The sequence below is a fragment of the Rhipicephalus sanguineus genome, chromosome 9 (assembly GCF_013339695.2).
Source record: "Rhipicephalus sanguineus isolate Rsan-2018 chromosome 9, BIME_Rsan_1.4, whole genome shotgun sequence".
NCBI lineage: Eukaryota > Metazoa > Arthropoda > Arachnida > Ixodida > Ixodidae > Rhipicephalus > Rhipicephalus sanguineus.
In genome coordinates, this window is record NC_051184.2 from 55,659,624 (window position 1) to 55,672,124 (window position 12,501).

Genomic DNA, 12,501 nt, shown 5'->3' on the forward strand with positions numbered 1-12,501 from the left:
TCATCAATCAATCAATCAATCAATCAATCATCAATCAATCAATCAATCAATCAATCAATCAATCTTCCAGAAATCGACGTTCTACTAAACTGATCGATGCGAAGGAGTCCACCAACAACATAATCAATAAAGCATCATAAGAACATGCGCCCACAATCAATCAATCAATCAATCAATCAATCAATCAATCAATCAATCAATCAATCAATCAATCAATCAATCAATCAATCAATCAATCAATCTCACAGAAATGGCAATTCTACTCAACTGATCGATGCGAAGGAGTCCACCAACAGCATTATCAATAAAGCATCATAAGAACATGCACCCAAGCTACACACAAACGAAAACCATCACCAATAAGAGCCGAAAAGAAGCAAGGAAAGACCGGGAGGTTAAAAAAACGTAAGTCAGATCAAGAAGGCGCGATCGATGAAGCCGTCAAAAGACGTCGCTGCCGTGCCCGTCCCTCCCCGTGTTACGGTGTTCCGTAAACGGGAATCTGCTTGTGGCACATATTCCCGCATGTCGATGCAGCGTTACACCAGTGTCACGCGGCTACTTCATACAACGATCTGGCCTGATCTGGATCGAAGTACTTGATCGCGATTGGATCCTTTACGTAAGCAGCAGAAGGGAGCCGTTCACTGCTGAGATAGTACATGATGGCGGCCGAGCTTATCGCGATCAGCAGCGCACCGTGTGACGCCGGTATCATTCAGATGAGGGGATCCAGCGTGTCCCAGAGTATTTGCAGCGACGTGTCCGTCATCCGACAAGGATACTGGATGTCGAAACCGAGAAGGAGGTCGCCCCCGCCTCAAGCGGTCGCCGGGGTAGGGAAGGCCCCTGTCCCGGGATGCGCTTGACGGTGGTGGGCTTGACGATGTCGGTCAGCGGCACCGATATCGTGCCGTGAGTGAGCGTGGGTACTTCCAGCGTCGTGCCGCGAACAGCCTGCGTGTGTGAAGAGACGTAAGTGTTTGTGATAAAGCAAATTTAACTGGCACGTACATGGTGTCACTAGGAGTCGAACATGTTATTCGACCGTAGACTCTAAGAAAAAAAAAAAAGAGTACGTCTCACTCTCTTCGGTGATTCCTGACCTTCCACGTATATGCCTCACCTTAAAGAGACACGTTGACTCACTTTTGGCTCCCACGGCTTTCCGACGAGAGTATAAAGATCTCCGAAGAGAGTTCACGTGTAGCTTTAAGAGACAGTCACATACGCTGCAAGTCAGAGCTCACTAAAAGAATCAAATGACTCTCTCTCTCTTTTTTTCTTAATGTGTAAATAAAGAGCAACAAAAACAGCAACCGTATGTGTTTGAAAGACGGGACACACTTACATGTGGACGAAGCATAAAAAGCTCGTGCTCGCGCAAAAGGCGCGCCAGCGACATCGCACCCCAGCCGATGGATGGATGGATGGAAGAACTTTATTGAATGTCCGGGCAAATTAATGGCCCCAGACATGGGAGATCTGAACCCCAGCCGATGTTCTTTGAAAGCTTTGATAGACGCCCCACAAAAAAAAAACACCCTTAAAAGCATAAATGGACTACTATGGAATAAGCACCGAAAGACCCACGTTTGTGGTCCAGTCGAACCTGGATATGACAGTCTAGCATACAGTAAGGCATTCTCTATATCGAAATTCGATATATGCTCGTATACAAAGTGAAATCCGGATAGGTTAATCAGAGTGACTTTTTCTTTGGTTACTCCGCATTGAGGGAAAAATTGAAGGCGACTCTAATTCTTCACTTATATGTAGGTGTGTGATAACGACACTCGCACGTCGGCGTTCGTGAGCCTGCGGTATTACGATGGACTTTCGCGGTTTCGGCGAAAAAAACGGGACCGAAGCAGACCTCGGAGGCCACGTAGAAGGAAAGCGCGAGGTTGAGATTCGCTCCTGCCAGATGCGCACGAGCGCAGCGGCCCTCAGAGTGCCTCGATGCGCGGCGCCCCCGCTTAGAGTGGTGTCAGCTTTTGAAGGGCAGATTGCCGCCTCCTCGGCCTTGGCGGCAGCGTGGCCGCCATTTTGAACCCCGCGCCCGGTCACTTGTGCGTGGCGCGCGCGCTGTTTTTTAGGTCGGTGCTCGTTTCCCTCCAGTGTTTATGCAATCGCTACCGTGCACCATGACCGGGTGTTGCGTGCCGCAGTGCACCAATCATTCCTGAAACGCTGGGACCTGTAGCGTTTTAGAAGATACGCGGTTTCTTTGGACAGTAAAAATCAACGTTACAAGCGGCATCCGAAGAACACATTATGCACTGGCAGCGTAAAGTTTCCCGCCGTATTTCGAAGCACATGCAAGGATAAATTCTGCCGGTGTTAACCTTGCGTAATAAATGGACAGACTGATATCGGCTACATGCTTAAAATGCTTTGGTTCACGTGTGCATGAATCCTGCATTTTTCTTCGCAAACATTCTTTACTGCACTTGGTTGGTCCTTATCTGCCTTTGATTTTGCTTTCGCTATTTTTGTGATTTAAAATGTATCGTGGAATATATTATGCGTGTTTGTCTGCAGATCAGATCCTTCTTTTTTCCTAATAATTATTTTTGTGAGAATTTACGTCCCAAGAACCCCGATATTATTATGAGAGGCGCCGTATATAGTGGAAAGCTCCCGAAATTTTGACCATATGTTGTACTTCAACGTACACCTAAATCTAAGTACGTGGGCCTCTGTCATTTCACCTCCATCGAAATGTGGCCGCTGCGGCCGGAATTCGATCCCGCAACCTTCGGGTCACCAGTCAAGCGCCATAACTAAAAGCACGCCGGGTTCTTGTTTTTATATTCCTTTCCGTGTTTCAAGTACGCCTTCTGTGCTGCACATGTATGTATGTGTGCAGTTAAATGTTTTTTATCCTTCCCTGTTTCTGTGTTTCAAGGTTACATTTTTGCCCTGTCCTAAATAATTACGCAGTGCCTGTTTTTTTAATCATTTACGATCACTTTGAATCGACCAGTGACAGTTGTGTTTTATTGTGTAATTTTGAGTCTTATTTGTGTAATTGCTTCTGTCAGCGCAGCTTTAATGCACGCAAATAAATGGCCAGTACACTGGATATTAACGCGCGCGCGCGCGCACGCACGCACGCACGCACGCACGCACGCACACACACACACACCACACACACACACACACACACACACACACACACACCACACACACACACACACACACACACACACACATTCAGTATTTTATTTCTTTGAGCAAGCATAATTTATTTATTAATAATGTAAGCCCTGAAGGCTCATACAGGGATGCGCATACAAACAGTTCTCGCGAAGCGTCTATACAAAGAAGACGCATGAAAACAACAAGAAGACGGGGAAGCATTGTGTACAGTAGACACGCCATGTCAGTAAAAAATACAAGAACAAAGTCAAGTTGTACAAGAACATTGAGTACGTCATGGAAAACCAGTTAATGAAATATAAAAACTCACAGGCTCCCTTATGCGTTCGCTAAGACGGCTCGAAAGCGAAAGCCATCTTCTTCGCAGTTTTTTGCGCCCAAAGCGCGGTTACGTTGCATTGCCTCCAAGATCGGAGGCACCTCACCTAGTTTGTGCACTGCCTCGTGATCTGCCACTTTTGACCAAGCTACGATGTCATGTGATAACGTCATCATATGACGTCACGTCCAAATTTGCGAAGCGTGATGACGTCATATGGTGACGTCATCACGTGACGATAATTTTTTGCATCCCTCGTCCCCGACGTCGTGGTATGCTGACGCCGTAGACGCGGGACGCCGACGGTGAAATTTCGCGTTTGATGAGGCATTTAAGGCTTTCGCCTTAAAAAATACGTCCTCGACTACTGACCCGAAAGTCACGGGTTCGATCCCGGCCGCGGCGGTTGCGTTTAGGTGGAGGCGAAATGCTAGAGGCCCGTGTACTGTGCGATGTCAGTGCAGGTTAATGAACACCAGTTGGTCAAAATTCATGCAGCCCTCCACTACGGCGTGCCTCATAATCATATCATGGTTCTGGCAAGTAAAACCCCAGATTTTATTATTAATAAAATAGACAAATAAACGACGCCGTGCATATGCCGCACAAAGTGTAAAACAGTATTGGAAACACTCAATAATTTGGGCATGCGAGAAAACCTGCAGATACAGAGAAAGAAACTGCAGATACAAAAAGAAGAAGGAAAAACGCACTGATACTGCGCGCATGCAAAGTTTTACGGCATACTACTCAACAACGTATTCATCGTTTCGATAAGGACTCAAGGTGCAACTTGAGTGCCGATACAGTAGCGGTTACAGATTGTGAGCAAGAAATGTCAGCAATAATAATGACAAAGAAGCTTTCGTTTCATTTTAGCAGGATATTCGCACCATACTGACCCTCGGCCCTTTGTTCAATATAATGTATGATGCCATTTATAATACACGAGTAAATTGTTTGCAAACTTAGCAAAATGAGCCACCTTAATCGCGCTTAGGTCAGCTTCGCAACACTTAATTGTGTGTGTCAGATACTATACTGCTGCTGCTGACCACGTATACAATACTTTAAACGATTATTTGTGTATTTGGAATGCAGAGCTTACGAGAAAATTAAGTAAGGCTCTAGAGTTTTTCGTTTCCGGCGTAAGGAAGAGGATTCGTTTTCAACATAACAGTCTACGTCTACATCCAACGCATAAGACATGCACAGGCCGTCAGCTTACATGAATTACATGCTTCCTTAATAAACATTTAGGCAAGAACAGCAATAAAAGCTGCCCAAGCTTCAAAAAAGAAAAGAAAAAGAGAAAGCTCACTAGCGTGCACTTATTTCCGGACGTATCCGCTCACCGCAAGCGCTTTGTGTAGCGCGTTTCGCATGCTGCCGAGCTGCGGCGGGATTCGCAATGGCGGCCGTCGTAGCAGACGACGCGCCTGTCCTCACCCTCAGCGGAGCGCGCGGGCATCAAGGCACCCTAAGCTGCCCACAAGAGAACCGTCTTTCAGTGAACTCATTCAATTAATTTTCATTAACTATCTTGAGACTTAGTTGGTCCTTATCTTGAGTGAACTTGTGCTTCGATATCATACGTATCCAATATGCCCAATATGTATCAGTACGCTTGAACCTGCAGAACAATAGACTTCGTGCCAGTTTTATATTTTTAAACGAATTTTCTAAATATTCGGAAAATTAAAAGCAAGTGCTCGAGCGGAAGTGCTTGAAAGTGAAACAAGCGTTTCAGTCTTAGCTCGTGCCGCTAAAAGGGAATGATAAAAAGAGATTACGAAATGAAGAGGATGTGGGACTTTGTAAAGATATGTGTCCGTTCAAACGGCGACGAAGGTGCCGCCAGACAACGAGCAACTCAGGCTACTCGTCGGGTCGAGGAAGAGAGAAAGTGGGGGGGGGGGGGGACGGAAAGAAATTGACTTAATCAGGGAAACGCACCAAAACTTGAAAAAAAAACTCAAAATCCAGCGTTTAATGAAGCGCTCATTCTGATCTAATCCAGCGCTAATTCTGCGGTTAATGTAGCGCTACTGTAGTTCTGCAGGTCTTGGCGTAATTCTAAACCCCGCGCTAATGTCGTTATTGTGTAGGACCTGTTGTATATCTAAATCGCGCTCTAATGTCGTGTAGGACCTGGTGTAGTTCCGAATCCCGCGATAAGTCCTGCGCTAATTTTGTTCTTGTGTACATCTTGGTGCAGTTCTAACTCCTGCTCCTCTGCCGTGAAATCCGAGAAAGTACGTAGCACGGGCAACCCGGCGACTTCCTTGACAATCGCGTACTTGCTGAGGCGGTGGCGCCCTTTCTCGCGCGGCGCGGGTATTAGCCGGATATTTCAGAGTCGTTTTTGCGATTTTAGGGAAATTGTTGCGAATAATTCTTGGTTATTTCTGTAGTTCATAGTACTTTATACCTTGCAAATTTATTTTGCACTGCGTTTGAACATTGTTAGCCTTGTTTTAGGCCTGTATTGACCACTGCGTGACCATGCGACGTCAGACAGTTGATGGACGACAGTCCGGTCCCTTATGGTGATAAGTACTTAAAACATAGAGAGAAAGAAAATACGAAACGGGTGCGTACTTCCTTGAAGGTTATCTTGGCGACGTATCGGACGTCGGTCCCCTCCCTCTTGAAGTGCGGGTGCGGCTTGTCGCGGATGACGAACACCACGTCAGCCGGGGCGGCGTTGGGGACTCGGTCGCCCTCGCCGTGGAACCTGACCTTGGTGCCTGCCTTCCATCCGGGCTTAACCTTGATCTCGAACGTCTTGGTCTCAAGCTTGGGCGTGCGACCATCCGGCCCCATCGCCGACCTGGTGATCTTCATTTTCTTGATGCAGCCGTTGTAGACTTCGTCCAGCGACACGGGCAGGTCGTAATAGATGGTCGGATCCTGGCTCACCCCCATGGCTTGGGGTACTGATAAAGTAATAATAACAAAACATTTTCAGCCAGTTCCAAGCCGTGAAGAACTGTCCGACAGCCAAGCTATATAAGCTCGCGAGTGTGATTGGCTAGCGAGGTTACGTGGTGTCGTAAATCCGCCGCTAGGTTTTGAAATACGCGCGCTTACACATCTCGAGGACCATCATGATTGCTATTTAGAGTATAATAATCATCGTCAATGCGATGAAAACAGCGCGAAAACGGGACGGAGTGTAAGAAGCAGACCACACAAGCGCAACAGACGTTCCCATTTTCTGTCGCAATATTATTTTTACCAACAATTTTTCAGCGCTTAACATATACCAACTGGCCCTTCAAGATACCCTTCTGCAATAATCTTTGCCGTAAAAACGCATAAAGTATTCACATTGCGCGATTATTTCATTCAACTAATTTACCGCCAAGGCCAAGGACATTACAGCGAGGAGTGGGTAAAAATACAAACAAAAAAGAACAAGAAGAAAGACCGGGAGTAAAAATAACTACGCGCAAATTTCCGACCAGGTGGTACTTGCACAACGGCCGTGGGTAAAAAAATAACGAAGATCGAAATTCCAACAGGCTAGTACTTAAACAATGGTCCGTGGGCAAAATAAAAATGAACGAATTTCTGATAGGCTAGTACTTATGCATTGGTGGTCACTGCCTCGCGGACGATATCACATTTATGCACCTAAACTCAGTGTTAGAGCGACAATAGAACTTACTGTGACAACCAAAATGTAAGTACTTAATGTTTTGCGTAAACTTTACGCAAACTTCGGCAATCGACCAGCCGCATTACAGATATGTGTATGCGTAATTTATTACTTTGATCGGCCGCAAGGCGGGAACGATCTAGGTTAATGCGGGTCAACGTATGTTCTGGTTGACGCTGTTATGTTTGCAGCTATTTCAGAAAAAAAAAATGCGCTTTTTGCGAACAGCACAAAGCGCGTTACAATCCACCCTTTCGCAGAAACGAAGCAAAGATGCATGCGAGAGTAAAGCAAGGAGGTTTAAAAAATTTATTTTGTTTTTAAATCTTGTCAGAATAAAGGTGATGTGACACCTTGTGTACCCTTCCCTAATTAGCGCGGCTGCACGCTTTAAAACTCGTTGTTGGAAAGTGACGAGGTAGTCGGTCAATACCCTCAGAAATCCTTTCGTGCTTGCAAAGAAAAAAAAAAACAACATGAGTCTTCGCGTACAGTGGCACACAGACCCGCCGTGGTGGTCTAGTGGTTATCGTACTCGACTGCCGACCCGAAGGTCTCGGGGTCGAATCTCGGCAGCGGCGGCCGTATTTTCGATGGAGGCGAAGATGCTAGAGGCCCGTGTGCTTAGATATAGGTGCAAGAAGCCCAGGTTGTCGAAACTTCCGGAACCCTCCACTACAGCATCCCTGATATTCATATCTAGGTTTTGGGAAGTTAAACCCCAACAATAAAAACAATCGCTATAACAGGCGAACGCTTCAGTCCCTGCTCCGCATGAAACACTGCTGAAGCCGACGCTTTCAACGCATTTCAATTTTCAGTGAACCAAATCGCTCGCGACATAACACACCTCTGGGACAGGACTCTGAGCGAGTGCAAAATCCGTGATAACACAGGAAACTCCGATAACACATTGAAGAGCAAAACACGATAACTTTTAAAGGGCGGCGTGGCGAACATTCCGAGCGCGCTTATCTGCGCCGGCGTTGTCGTATACCTGCACTTGAAAGGTCACCGCAGTTATATATAGCAAAAAAAGTATAATAATAATTGTTAGAGTTTAACGTACCAAAATCACGATACGATTATGAGAGACACCGTAGTGGAGGTGCTACGGAAATTTCGACCACGATGTGGTTCTTTAACGCGCACCTAAATCTAAGCACGCGGGCCTCTAGCATTTTCCCTCCGCCGAAATGCGGCCGCCGCGGGCAGGAATTCGATCCCGTGACCTTCGGGTCAGCAGCCAAGTATTGAAAAAGTAGTAGATATATAGCGTATAAAGTACTGTAGTAGAAAATTTTGAATACTTGAAAAACATATATGCTCCGCTGTCTTTTTACAGGTATTGGGCGAAAAACATCAGGGGGCAACCTCATGAAGGTTTTTCTTCCTAAGTACCCCCCCCCCTCTCTCTCACACACACACACACACACACACACACACACACACACACACACACACACACACACACACACACACACACACACACACACACACACACACACACACAACACTGAACGCCAAATGCCTATGATAACATTAGGCTGCAGAGGCAGGCTTAAAAAAATCACACCATCTCCCGCTAAAGGGGACCATGAGGCGATGCGAAGCAGCGTTTCGGCATGTCGAGCCCGCGTTTCAGAGGGGGACGGGAGAGGGGGAAGGGAGAGGGGGAGTGGGGATGAGGTGTGTGGAGAGGGTTTGCACATGCGCAGTAAGGGTGGTAACGCCGCCCACCACCGGTTTGAACTCCGCCATAAGATGCTTCGCATAATGCTGGAGCGGAAGCTCTCGCATCGCCTTACCGGCTAAAGTGAGGCCAGCACTTGCCCGTCCTTTATCTCGGAAACACACTCTTATCGGGTGATGCCCGCCTAGAGATAAAGTTGTATCGCTCCGCTAATATCAACGCTGCAGGTTAATTCTAAAATAACAGATCGTTGTTCCCGACGAAATTGACCTATCGAGATGACTAGTGAGGACTTGATCTCCAATATAATTTGCCAAGACTTCCAGGTTTCTTGAGAAAACCACTAACACAAAGACACACACTGAGCATTATCTGTCCAGAAAAATTTGCCGCAGTAAACATGCGGGCTTGGGAGGAAAACGCCCTGTTTGCTTCGCTGAACGCTAACGCTTTATCCTGCTCCTACTAAGATGGCGGCCACGGCCGCCATGTTAGTATGGGTATACGGTTTCATTCTTGAGGCATAGTTTCCACTCCAGCGATCTTTTTAAAACCTCCCTGAGGCTATACTCGAACCCGCCACGGTGGTCTAGTGGTTATGGTGCTTGACTGCTGACCCGCCAAGGTCGCGGGATCGTATCCCATGGCCGCGGCGACCAAATTTATGCGGAGGCCAAAACGCTAGAGGCCCGGGTACTTGGATGTGGGTGCACGTTAAGACAACTCCAGGTGGTCGAAATGTCCGGATCCTTCCCCTGCGGTGTCCCTCATAATCGCATTCGTGGTCCTGGCACGTAAAGCCCCAACAATCAATGTTATTTCGGAGCTATGCTCTCATAGTCGTCGTGGGTATAACGCTGTAACCCTTTGTTTCGGATTCACACAGAGGTGCGGGAGGGGTATTGACACTGCCCCCCCCCCCCTTCTCCCCAGTTTCGCAATGAAACGCACAGGAGGGGAACAGGGCAAGTCATGACACAGAAAATAAACAAAGCAGTGTTACTGCGCTTTACGCGGCAAGGTATATTTGATAATAGGACTTACTTTTAGAGTCTGCAGACTCGGAACCAAACTGCACACGTTCCACTCTTGGAGAAGACGCTAATGTGCTGCGCGCTCCGCTTGCCCGATTTAAGCGGTATGAGATGGCCGATGTCAGCCGGCCTTATCGAGAGGGAAGAGGTATGGCGGAGATATATATACGGCATATGCATGTATCGGCCAGCCGTCACACCCTGCTATTCTATACGCTGATAAGTTTACATGTGTATTGGACGTTGTACGCCGTTATCGGTAGAGCTGCGCCCGCACCCACGTGACGTCCCGTACACCGTATGTTCACGCATGCTGTACACGGTGAATCATGGTAGGCGTTAATGGTGCGAGGATGGGGCCTCCGCGCACAGCGGCGTCGCCAGCGCTCCGCTGGCACGGCTCGTCGCTACAGCCTTTCTATACGGCGCACCACGATGGCACGCAGATGCGACTATAGCAGCAGTCTTGTATAGGGCCCCGCCACTGTGGTCTAGTGGTTGTGGCGCTCTACTGCTGACCCGGAGGTCGCGGGATGGAATCCCGGCCGAGGCGGCTGCATGCATTTCGATGGAGGCGAAAATGTTTGAGGCCCGTGTACCTAGATTCAGGTGCACGTTAAAGAACCCCAGGTGATCGAAATTTCCGGAGCCCTCCGCTACGGCGTCTCTCATAATCATATCGTGGTTTCGGGACGTTAAACCGCAGATATTATTATTATTATTATTATTATTATTATTATTATTATTATTATTATTATTATTATTATTATTATTATTAAGTCTTGTATATGGACCGAATTGCCAACAAACCACTTAATTGCCAACGATTGCTGTAGAGAAGGCGTGGAATTTGAACAGTGGAGTTGCTTAGGCCGACCGTTAATTAGTCCGTGCAGAGCGAATAGAAATGTAGATGTAGATGCAGATGTAGATGTAGATGTAGATCCTATACTGCTGGCTCACACCCCCTCAGGGGGATTGGCCAAGAATCGGGTAGCTTAGAAAAAATATTTAAAAACTAGAAATCAGAATAATTTCTCGTTTTGTATAACAAAAAGATTTTTTACAAGTTAATCTTGCGAGAATAGTGATTAAAAAAGGGAAAAATGTGGGTGGAATTCTCATCAAATAAGAAATAAATTAATATAGAAAAGAATCCTGGTGTATTTGGCTTTTGGTTAACTATGGAACTTTGGAACTGTGGTTATTGTGCAAATCTCTTTCATTGTTCTATGAAATCTTGCATGGCCTCGCATACTTTCCCGCTGCTGTGCCCAAGGGTAAGTGCACCTAGAGATAGTAAATTTGAGGTTGTCAACTCTAATCCTATGATGCGTAACGGCGTTTCTAGGGATGTCTTTCGTAATGTAGCAAACTTTTGATAAGAGATGAGAAAGTGTTTTATTGTTTCCTCTTCCCTACAATAAGAACAAAGGAGCGATGGTGCCAAACCGGCTCTATATAAATGAAAAAATTATGATGGAAGACGACAACGCAACTTCGTAATTGTAACTTCCAGATCTCTTATGACATGGTGAACTTTATTAGGGTGTCAATAAATGATTAAAGTCCGGGGAATTTCTTAGAGATGGTATACTAAATTCTCGCATCATCATTTTCCTCCGAAATCTAACTGATACTCTAAAAGCTGACGAAGGGTAATATGGTAATATTAATAGCTCGTCCGTCTAACGCCGCTTTCCCTAATGCATCAGCTGTTTCATTTAGAAATAGACCTCTACGCCCAGGTACCCATACTAAACGAACATACGTTAAATGATCAGGTATTCGGGATTTGAACTCTTTCAATGTTTTCATATCACCGGATGCCGTGAGCGCACTTCACACTGATAAAGAGTCCGTTAATATTACTGCGGAATTTATTGACGCGGGCAGTTTACGAAAGGCCACGGCTATCGCTAAAAATTCTGCAATGAAGATGGATGTGCAATCTGGGATTCGGAGCGAAAAGGACCAATCGAGAGCAGGGCAGTATATACCGATGCCACTCTTTTCATCTCTCTACGACGCGTCCGTCGCAATGACCTACGTTTGCTTGCATTCTGAACAGGTAGTCCTGTAGGGTAGCTCTCAACATGTTACTCGGTAGGTGTATTGCAGTATTAGGAAAAATGTCATCAAAGTAGATTTGAAGAGAAATTTGTCGCATTATAAATCGGAATAACCTCCCTTATTTGGACGGACAGTGAATCGAGGAGAGATTGTACAAATTTTACTTGAGGTGTGTGAAATCTAGGCCAATGACAATAAAAAATTAAAGCAGGTTGGGCAAAGAAAACTGTTTGGTTACGCCTTAAACTATCGTCATGAACCGGCACGCCCTCTCTTCGTTCTCTTCTTCTTTTCTTTCGCTCCCAGAACACGTGAGCCAATTTGTCCAGCAAGGGATGCAATAACACTAATGGGCGAGACAACGTGTACAAAGACATTGAAAGAGAGAGAGAGGGAGATGGAAAGACTGAGAAAGAGAGAAATGGAGAGAAAGAAAGGGAAGAAATACAGAACGAGAAAGAAATACAGAAAGAGAGAGAATCAAAGAAAGAGAGAAAATCAATGGAAGAGAGAGAATAGAGAGAAAGAAATGGGGGGAGAGAGAGATAGACGA

General features: G+C 46.2%; 1 protein-coding gene across 1 annotated transcript; it reads right to left on the minus strand.

The window, feature by feature from the left end:
• Positions 1-768: 768 nt before the first annotated feature.
• Positions 769-6,412, minus strand: LOC119405540 (dnaJ homolog subfamily B member 5-like). The gene is made up of 2 exons (XM_049419434.1): positions 6,086-6,412; positions 769-957 (listed from the first exon to the last, which is right to left on the minus strand). Exons 1-2 carry the CDS (start codon positions 6,410-6,412, stop codon positions 769-771), a joined length of 516 nt encoding a protein of 171 aa, XP_049275391.1.
• Positions 6,413-12,501: the final 6,089 nt, after the last annotated feature.

What these genes read in the sequence shown, in the direction of transcription:
- LOC119405540 (XM_049419434.1), bottom strand. Translation starts at nt 6,412, where the DNA reads ATGGGGGTGAGCCAGGATCCGACCATCTATTACGACCTGCCCGTGTCG. An exon ending in CCAAGATAACCTTCAAGGAA is followed by an intron (nt 958 to 6,085) that starts GTACGCACCCGT and finishes TCACACACGCAG; the next exon opens with GCTGTTCGCGGCACGACGCT.